This window comes from Lepidochelys kempii, chromosome 23, assembly GCF_965140265.1.
Source record: "Lepidochelys kempii isolate rLepKem1 chromosome 23, rLepKem1.hap2, whole genome shotgun sequence".
NCBI classification, from domain to species: domain Eukaryota; kingdom Metazoa; phylum Chordata; order Testudines; family Cheloniidae; genus Lepidochelys; species Lepidochelys kempii.
Genome location: NC_133278.1, coordinates 14,328,497 through 14,338,033, shown reverse-complemented (window position 1 = coordinate 14,338,033; position 9,537 = coordinate 14,328,497). Strand labels below are relative to the sequence as shown.

Here is a 9,537-nt window from a genome sequence, read left to right as displayed (position 1 = left end):
GTGTGGGGCGGGGAGACTGGAGGAGGGTGGGAGTGGGGCAGAGACGGAGGAGGGAGGGAATGGGGGAAATGGGGTAGGGGTGGAGGAGGAGAGAAGGGTCAAGGAAGGAGGGAGTGGGGCAGAGAGGAGGAGGGAGGGGATGGAGGGAGTGGGGCAGAGAGAAAAGGAGGGAGGGGATGGGGCTGAGAGAGGAGGGAGGGGTGGGGCAGGAGGGAGTGGGGCAGAGAGAGAAGGAGGGAGGGGTGGGGAAGGAGGGAGTGGGGCTGAGAGAGGAGGGTGGGGCAGAGAGAGGAGGGAGGGGTGGGGCAGGAGGGAGTGGGGCAGAGAGAGGAGGGTGGGGCAGGAGGGAGAGGGGCTGAGAGAGAGGAGGGAGGGGTGGGGAAGGAGGGAGTGGGGCTGAGAGAGGAGGGTGGGGCAGAGAGAGGAGGGGGGGTGGGGCAGGAGGGAGTGGGGCTGAGAGGAGGGAGGGGTGGGGCAGGAGGGAGTGGGGCAGAGAGAAAAGGAGGGAGGGGATGGGGCTGAGAGAGGAGGGAGGGGTGGGGCAGGAGGGAGTGGGGCTGAGAGAGGAGGGAGGGGTGGGGAAGGAGGGAGTGGGGCAGAGAGAGAGGAGGGAGGGGTGGGGCAGGAGGGAGAGGGGCAGAGATAGGAGGGTGGGGCAGGAGGGAGTGGGGCAGAGAGAGGAGGGAGGGGTGGGGCAGGAGGGAGTGGGGCAGAGAGAGGAGGGTGGGGCAGGAGGGAGAGGGGCAGAGACAGAGGAGGATGGTGGGTGGAGGGTCAGAACGACAGCTACAGACGTGGTACCTGTGACACACACACACACGCGTGTGCAACATGCAGCAGCCCACCCCATACACACGCACGTGCGTGACGCCCCCCCCATGTGTTTGTGCGACGAAGAAAACCCCTCGCTTGTGTCTGTGTCTTTCCCATGGCAGGCGTGTGCGTGACACACGGCCTCAGACTCACAGCTGGGAGCACAGGCTGCTGCGGCGACCCCCCACCCCATGCCCTCCCCACAGGCCCTCCGGCTAAGGGCCCCCCCGGCAGAGATGGGGGGCACGACTCATGGGAACCTACTTGCCCAAGGACGGAGGCGGGCTGGGGTGGGGGTTGCATGTGAGGCCTGAGGGTGGAGCCCAGAAAAATGTGGGCTGGGACCCAGGCGTCCGGGGGCTGGTCCTGCCGCGCCCCCTTACAAACAGGGTCCCAAGCTGGCCCCTGCTATAGGCCAGGCCCCTTGGTCCGGCTTGGCCTACGAACAACACAGGGGATATGGCAGCCTCTGGCGGGAGGGGGAGAAAGGAGGGACTACGAGTCCCATCATGCACTGGGAGGAAGGAAGCGGGCGGCTTGGAATGAAGTGGGAGCACTGCATGCTGGGAGCTGTAGTTCCAGGGAGGGGTCGGTGGGTTAGAGGCCTTCCCGCCATGCTCCTACTCGAGGCCTTATTGGCTGAACTGAGCTGCCTGTCTGTCTCCTGCCCACCAATCCGCTCCAATGGAGGGGCGGGACCCGCTGCTGCAGAGGAATGATAGGCAGAGCAAGAGGCCAATCCGTGGCCTGCAACCTTCCCTTCCCCCAAACAGGGGCACCTCATCTGGGCATCAGGCTGCCCTGCAAGCCACAGTGTCAGGGGGCCCATGGTGCCCACTGGGTTTCCACGTGCAAGGCATAGCTGGGCGTGCACCAGCACCATTCACACCCCAGTCGCAGGGGGCCAAGGCCTGACTCATGAAACAGTTTGCACAGATGCACCAGTGTCCCCGTGACCCCGGCGTGGCCCACCCCCGGCCGGCGGGCAGGGGCACCAGCGTCCCCGTGACCCCCGGCGTGGCCCACCCCCGGCCGGCGGGCAGGGGCACCAGCGTCCCCGTGACCCCCGGCGTGGCCCACCCCCGGCCGGCGGGCAGGGGCACCAGCGTCCCCGTGACCCCCGGCGTGGCCCACCGCCGGCGGGCAGGGGCACCAGCGTCCCCGTGACCCCCGGCGTGGCCCACCCCCGGCCGGCGGGCAGGGGCACCAGCGTCCCCGTGACCCCCGGCGTGGCCCACCCCTGGCCGGCGCGCGCACCAGCGTCCCCGTGACCCCCGGCGTGGCCCACCCCCGGCCGGCTGGCGGGCGCACCAGCATCCCCGTGACCCCCAGCGTGGCCCACCCCCGGCCGGCGGGCAGGGGCACCAGCATCCCCGTGACCCCCAGCGTGGCCCACCCCCGGCCGGCGGGCAGGGGCACCAGCGTCCCCGTGACCCCCGGCGTGGCCCACCCCCGGCCGGCGGGCAGGGGCACCAGCGTCCCCGTGACCCCCGGCGTGGCCCACCCCTGGTGGCGCAGCAGGAGCGGCTCTTCACACAGGTACGATCATGCGCCCCGCTGTGGGAAAGGGGGCCGGCTGGGGCAGGCTTTGCATGCCTGGGAGCACTCAGCCGGCAAGAGGGGCCCCGTGAGACACGCCCTCACCCCCAGACGCAGGACACGGCGGGTTCTAGCAAACGGCTGGCGCTTTATTTCGCTGACAACAATCCCGGCGCGGGAGGCGGGGTCCCAGCCCCGGTGCAGCAGGCTCCAGGGGAATTGGGGCCATCCCCGGCCAGCTCCTCTGTGCCGCCGAATGGGATAGTTCGGGCTCCAGAGGGCTGGGAGGCCAGGTGCACTCCCAGTGCCCTGCACTCTGTCAGGCGCCACTCGTGGCACACGCATGCGCTTGTGCCTTGCACACATGCTTCATCCTCACACTCACCCTGTCACACCACCCGGCATGCTTGTGCCCCCTCACTCCTCCACACGCAGACTTGTTCTCGCCCGCTGGGATGCACTCACCTGCTGTCTCTCACTCATCCATTCCCACCACACATGCCCCCGTGTCTGGCACACTCACCCGTCCCCGTTACACATGCCCCAGCCTCGCACACTCATCCCATACATGCCCCAATGTCTCTCACACCTGCTTCCCATCATGTCCCCCATCCTTGCACACTCTCTCCACTTCATACACCCCTGTGTATCTTGCACACCCGCTCCCCATCACATATGCCCTCGGCCTTACACACTCACCCCACATCTCACTCACATGCACCCTCATGTCTCTCACTCACGTGCACCCATGTGCCTTGCATACACGCCTCCATCACATGCGCCTCCCAGCCTTGCACACTCACCCCAGTCCCATGTGCCTCCTGCCTTGCACTCACCTCGCACACTCACCCATGCATTCACCCCACTTGCACACTCACCATGCCTCTTGCACATTCATCCACACACTCATCATGTCCCACGGACGCACACTCGCCCCATCTCCCTCCCAGCAGCGATCCAGTGGCTGTGGGTCTGATCAGTGGGGCTGGGCAGAAGAGCTGGGAGCCCTGGGGGGGAAAAGAAAATCATGTCACACACTGGGTTCCAGGCAAAGAGGACATAAATTTCCTCCCCCGCATTTGCAAACAGCCCCCCGAGACCCGTGCAGCCCCGGGCTCGAGATTCACCGGGCTCTGCCTGCACCAGCCGACGTTGATGGGGGCCCTGATCTCAACTTGGGGGCGGGGGTGTCTGTGTGCCTGAGGACGGGCTGATTGGGGGCAACACCGACCCCACCCCCGGCCAAAGCTGGGGGGCCCTGGTGCTGCACAGACCCCAGTGAGACCATCCCGGCCCCAAAGGGCTGCCACACGAAACACACTAAAAATTATTTACAGATGGGGAAAATGTGGCACAGAGCGAGGAAGAGAGAGAACCCAGGAGCCCTGGCTCCCAGCCCCCACAGCTCTAACCCAGACAGACAGACAGACAGACATCCGAGTGGCCCTGACCTGGGATAAGGCGGGGGGGGCGCGTCGTGGACTCCCGATGCCTCCAGTGCCTCCTGGTACGAGGGCAGCCCGGGGGGGCCCAGAGGCTTGGGGTCCCCAGGGAGGCAGGTCAGGGGCACGTCGGGGTTCAGGGGGACGTGGACGCTGTGGGGGAGACAAACGGGGGTTATGGGGGCACACACCCCTCCCCCCCGCAAATCCACCTGGGGGACGTCACCTCAGCACCTCCCCCATGGGCCCTGTGCCCCTCCCACCCCTCCCCTGCAGCCCCCTTCCTTCTCCCTAGGAGTGCTGTGCCCCTCCCCCAGCTCCTGCCCCCTCCCCCTAGGAGTGCTGTGCCCCTCCCCCAGCTCCTGCCCCCTCCCCCTTCCCCCCAGGCCTTGCTGGGCCCCCCCCATTACCTGTGCTGCCTGCGCTCCTTGGACCGGTACTTGACCCAGTACATGGCAACGACGCCGACCATGATCATCAGCACCAGCCCGGCCACCAGCCCGGCCACCAGCCCGGCCACGTCCAGCCCGGGGCTGTCTGTGGAGGGCGGGGGGGGGAGTTAGTAGAGAGGAGACCCCATGTCTCTAGGGGCACCAGCTCCCATCCGGCCCCAAGGCGGAGACTGGCTGGCTTGGGGGGGGGCAGGAATGGGGCACGAGGCCTTTCTCCTCGAGGGGGCACCAGCTCCCACCCAGCCCCAGGGCGGAGACTGGCTGGCTCGGGGGGGGGGGGAATGGGGCACGAGGCCTTTCTCCTCGAGGGGGCACCAGCTCCCACCCAGCCCCAGGGCAACGACTGGCTGGCTCAGGGGGGCAGGAATGGGGCACGGGGCCTTTCTGGAGGGCGCCGGCTCCCATCCAGCCCCAGGGTGGGAACTGGCTGGCTCAGGGGAGCGGAGAATGCGACATGGGGCCTGTCCCCTCTAGGGGGGCGGCTCAGACTCACCTGAGCTCCCGCCTTTCCCGTTGTGGGGGTAAGTGTTCCAAAAGACTTTCTGGGGGGAGGAACACAAGGGATGGGTGGTTAATAAAGGGGGTACAGCTGTTCTGCTCCCCCACATCTGCCTCCACCCTCCATTTAGAGCCCCTTATTCACTAAACCCCATCCCCTACCAGGAGTCCTGGCTGCCAGCCTACCCCCACACTCCAACCACTAGACCCCACTCCCCTCCCAGCACCAGGGATTGAACCCAGGAGTCCCAGCCCCCCCAGACCTCTAACCCATCATGAAAGGGAAAGGGGGCAAATTCACAGGTAATGCCACACAGTGAGGGTGCGCCGGGGGAACGCTATGCCACAGGATTTCACGGCTGGTCCAGAGCTCTTTGGGTTTGCAAGAAGGGTGGGAGAGTCCTATTGCGCTTGGGCCTGCGGAACTCCCCAACACAAGGCCCCAGAGGCTGGGAGGCTAGCAGGGCTCTCCTGACCCCTAAGTAAGGAGGCCTGGGGGGGGGGGGGAAAGACTTCCTGGGGCGGGGGGGCAGTTACCTGGTAATGAGATGGTTTATGGTGCTGGGCCTGTACCTGCTCAGAGATGGGATGCTGAGCTAGACGGGGGTGATTGGGGGGGGTACCAGGCTGGCTGGGGGTACCTCAGAGCTGCCTCACCCCCACAAAATGAGGGAGAATCTCCCTCGCCCCGGAGCAGTGCAGGTATTAGGATCTCAGACCTCAATGCCGCAGGGCCCCTCACCCAAACCCCAGACCCGGGTGACGCACCCACCCCCACGTGGCTGGGAAGGAATTTACCTGCCCCCAGGGAGACAGGGCTAGGGGGTGGGAACGCAGGTGTCCAGGCTCTGGGATCCTTCCCAGAGACATGGCTCCCCCAACCCCCCCCCCCACATGGCACCCAAGTCCCCTGCCCCTCTGCAGCCTCCTGGGCCCCTGTGCCCCCCCAGCTCCCTGTGCGCCCCCCCCCCCCCGGTACTCAGCTGTTGCAAAGTCGTTCTCAAAGACTTCCCGGGCCTCCTCGTAGTTGCAAACCTCCTCCCAGCACTCGCGCTCCAGGTTCCCCGGCGTCACCAGCTCGAAGTCCCAGTGATTGTAGAGGAGCCGGCGCCCCAAGAACCCCTGCGCGGCGTCTGCACCCAGGAACACTGGAGGGGGGGGGAGAACGGGGCTCAGGACGCCTGGGTTCTCTCCCCCACTCTGGGTGGGGAGTACGGTCTAGTGGTTAGAGCCGGGGGGGAGCTGGGAGCCAGAACACCTGGGTTCTCTCCCCAGCTCTGAGAGGGGAGTGGGGTCTAGTGGGTCCAGATTTAGGGCACTCACTCTCCTAATGGGTTGGGAGGGGGAGGGATTCAGCCAGGATCCTGAGTTGCTCCCTCTCCCAGGGTCTGGGACTCCCATTAAAGTCCCCCCACCACACACACACTTACCTTGTCCCGCCGGTGGTGCATGGGGCTGCTGCCTGTGGGGGGTGCTGGAAAAGGCGGAGGCGAAAGCCTGGCCCAGCAGGAGCAGGACGGGTGCCCTCCACATGATGGGGTGGGGGACGGGGGACCTATAATGGGTGGAGGGGGGCAAAGTCAGGGTAGGGAGGCAGCCAGCCCAGCATCCCCTGGTGCCCCTTCTCCATCACCCCTGGAGTTGGGCACCCCCCACTCCACGATCCCCAACTGGTACCAGGCTGACACCCCCAAATCCACCCATTGTGTTACCCCAAATCCCCCCTGCTCCTGGTGCAGTGAATCCCATCCCCTGATTCCTACACCACCCCAAATCCACCCCATCCCCAATTCCTCTAGCACCCCCAAATCCACCCCCTTCCTAAACCCCCATTCCCCAATTCCTATACCACCCCCAAACCTCTCTCAAACCCCCATCCCCCCAGCACCCCCAAATCCACCCATCCGCCGACTCATCTAGCACCCTCAAAAATCCACCCCCATCCCCAGTCCCTTTAGCACCCCCACACCACGATCCCACCCCCTGTCCCGGCCCCAAACCCTCCCTTGTCGCCTCCGCCCCGCCCCACCCCACCCCACACCACAGGGAAGTGGCCGGAGTTCACTAGTTCCCGGTTACCACCCCCCCTCCCCGGCCAGGGCCCCCCACCCGAAGCAGCCAGCTCAGGCCCGGACCCCCGGGGGAAAGTTTCCAAGCGAACCCCGAGCCCGACCTCACCTGCCGCCCGTCCGGGAAGGGGAGGCCGGCCAGAAAGGGGGGGTGGGGGGCTCTGCCCGTAACCAGCCCCCCGGGAGCGGTCCAGCTATGTGGGGCTGATCCCAGGGGAGCGCGGCGAGCGGGGGCCCGAACAGCTCGAGGTTCCCAGGGACCCGGACGCCTGGGTTCTTGTTTTGGACAGAGACAGCAGCTCCAGCCCAGGTGAGGGAGGGGGAGGGTCCAAAGGTCACATGGCGGGGGAGGGGCAGGTGCAGCCTGGACAGGTGGATGCCAGGTGCCGGGGGAGGGGATTCCCAGGGAATTCTGGGGGGCAACGTGGGAGGCTCCTGGGGGGCAGGTGACAGGGGTGCTGGTGCCAGGAGGTTGCACGGGGAGATCCCGGGGGGGCAGGTGCCAGGGGTGCCAGGTGGGGGGAACCTGGAGGAGCAGGTGCTGGGAGGGGTGTGTAGGGGATCGGAGGAGGGGGGCAGGTGCCGGGGGGCGGTGTGGGAGGATCCCAAGGGGGCAGGTACCAGTAGGTTGCGTGGGAAGATCGCGGGGGGGGGCAGGTGCTGAAGGGCTGTGTGGGGAGACGCGTTGGGGGATCCCGGGGGGGGGCAGGGCTTGGAGGGCTGTGCAGGGGGGGAATGGGGTGGGAAATGGTGCTGAGAGCCCAGTAGACGCGGTGGGGTGGGGGGTGAAGGAGTCGGGGGGCAGGCAGCGGGGACCCTGCATGGGCAGGCGCAGGACTCAGGTGAGGGGCGCTGCGCATGTTGCCAGCCTGGGCGTCCTTCGCCCCACCCCGCAGGGCTGGGGGCCGCAGCCAGGTGGGGAGACCCCCCCCGGAGACCCCCCCCCGTGACCTTTCCATGTAATGAGCCTGTTTGTGAGGGCACGACATGGGATTGGAGGGCTGGTCCGGGACTCTGAGGGCGGGGGGGGGTAGAGCAGGGGGACTGGGAGCCCGGACTCCTGGGTTCTCTCCCCAGCTCTGGGAGGGGAGGGGGAATCTAGTGGTTAGAGCCGGGGGGGGAGGGATGGGAGCCAGGACTCCTGGGTTCTCTCCCTGTCTTGGGAGACTGACTGAAAATGGGGGGAGGCTCCTGGCACCACCTCTTAGCCCCCCCCCCCCTTTCCCCGGCGGGGGGAGCAACCCACCCCGGAACCCTCCCGTCGGGTCCCGTTTGCTGGCTGGCCGGATTTCCAGGCTGCACCGCGCGGGGATATGTGCGGCTGCTCCACTTCCGGCCGGCTCCAATTCCTGTTTCCGGCGCGGTGGGGGAGAGGTGAGGCGAGGCGAGGCGAGGCCGGCCCCGGGGGTGGGGCGGTAACCAGGAAACCCTCGGGATGTGACGGGGGTGGCGGAGGGTCCCCGCTGGAAACGGGTCCCCCCGCCCCTCCCCCACCCGGGTATGGGGGGTCCCCCCTGGAAACGGGTCCCCCGCCCCTCCCCCACCCGGGTATGGGGGGTCCCCCCTGGAAACGGGTCCCGCGCCCCCATTCCTCCCTTGGGCGTGGGGTGGCCGGCCCACGAACCCCCCCAATGTATGTGTTGCTCGGGGGGGTCCCCTAAGGCACGAGCCCCCTCCTGACCCCCCCCCGGCATGGTGCACCGTGACAGCCCCCCACCAAACGCCCCCTCCCCCCCCCACGAGGGACCCTGTGGTCTGCCTAGCCTGGGGGGGAGGGGGGGCGTCCTGCGCCTCATGCCTCCGCCAGCCCCGATCCATCCCCCTATGGGGCGGCCGCCCCCCACTCCGTAGCTCGCGGGAGCGTTCATGGGAGGGGTGTCTTGCTCCACTGGGCCAAATCCGGGCAGCGCCCCAGCGCCCTGGGGGGGGAGGCGTGTGGGGTGGATGGGGGGGGCTTCCCGCTGTCCCTGGCTGCAGAGGGACAGCCCCCCCCCCCCAAGAGCTGCCCGGAGCGGGACCCGTGGGGCTAGTCGTGTTGTCTTGCCTGTGTTTCGACAGGGCAGAAGACGCGCCCCGGGGAACAACGGGCCCATCGGCCTGACGGGGAGCCCGCGCCTGGTGCGGGACTCGGCGCATCCGGCGTTAACGGAGGGAAACGTGATTGATGCCGGTCAACGTGGGCTTTCGGAAAACAGGTCCCGTTGGACGAGCTTGAGACCTGTGTTTGCCGAGATCGCCGGGGGGGGCGCGGATAAAGGTAACGACACCTGCAGAGCGGATGTCACCAGCTGTGCGGCCGCTCTCGTGCTACCGGGTGACGTTTTGGTTAGCAACATTCGACTGATCTCAACTTTACCACGGCCCCCGTGACGTGGGCGAAAAACTGCCTATCTACTAGACCGCAGGGTGTAAACGGGGCATCATCATTGAGCGGGTGTGTTTCCACTGGGGTCTTTCAGGGGTCTGGTTCTTTGCTATTTAACACCTTTACCATTGACCTGGCGTCATGGATCCACAGGATGGGGGCTGCCCCCCTCCCCCCCCAGCTTTGGAATGGTGACAAAGTGGGAAATTTCGTAATGTTTGGTGTGAATATTGTGGGTGCCTCAGTTTCCCCGTGTGCTGCGTGTTCGACTAGCTGGAGGGAAAAGGTTCTTCCATCTTTGCAGAGACCCAGAGGACCAGGTGTGATTGTCTGGCTGCCTGGGCCCACGCCCATGGAGA

The 9,537-nt window shown here is 66.8% G+C and overlaps 2 protein-coding genes across 7 annotated transcripts in view; one reads left to right on the top strand and one right to left on the bottom strand.

Moving 5' to 3' along the window:
- The window catches only part of NOSIP (nitric oxide synthase interacting protein), a 357,930-nt gene that overhangs the window by 341,274 nt on the left and 7,119 nt on the right, over window positions 1–9,537 (top strand). Inside the window, exons 1-2 of one of the 5 annotated variants that reach the window (XM_073321841.1) lie at window positions 6,905–7,123; window positions 8,872–9,070. The exons of 1 other annotated variant lie outside the window; for it this stretch is intronic. The gene's annotated coding sequence lies outside the window, so the exon portion shown is untranslated. 3 more of the 5 variants (XM_073321839.1, XM_073321840.1, XM_073321842.1) reach the window with 3 other exon arrangements.
- PRRG2 (proline rich and Gla domain 2) lies at window positions 2,481–7,775 on the bottom strand. 2 transcript variants are annotated; one of them, XM_073321833.1, is made up of 7 exons: window positions 6,923–7,775; window positions 6,175–6,299; window positions 5,729–5,892; window positions 4,740–4,788; window positions 4,205–4,331; window positions 3,804–3,947; window positions 2,481–3,359 (listed from the first exon to the last, which is right to left on the bottom strand). In XM_073321833.1, the coding sequence occupies exons 2-7, from the start codon at window positions 6,275–6,277 to the stop codon at window positions 3,329–3,331; spliced, it is 618 nt and encodes a 205-aa protein (XP_073177934.1). In that variant the 5' UTR covers window positions 6,278–6,299; window positions 6,923–7,775; the 3' UTR covers window positions 2,481–3,328. The 2 variants fall into 2 exon arrangements, with proteins under 2 accessions (XP_073177934.1, XP_073177935.1); XM_073321834.1 differs by lacking the exon at window positions 5,729–5,892 and having other exon boundaries at window positions 6,923–7,774.

What these genes read in the sequence shown, in the direction of transcription:
- PRRG2 (XM_073321833.1), bottom strand. Translation starts at nt 6,277, where the DNA reads ATGTGGAGGGCACCCGTCCTGCTCCTGCTGGGCCAGGCTTTCGCCTCC. An exon ending in TGCACCACCGGCGGGACAAG is followed by an intron (nt 5,893 to 6,174) that starts GTAAGTGTGTGT and finishes CCCCCCCTCCAG; the next exon opens with TGTTCCTGGGTGCAGACGCC. An exon ending in TTGAGAACGACTTTGCAACA is followed by an intron (nt 4,789 to 5,728) that starts GCTGAGTACCGG and finishes TCCTCCCCCCAG; the next exon opens with AAAGTCTTTTGGAACACTTA.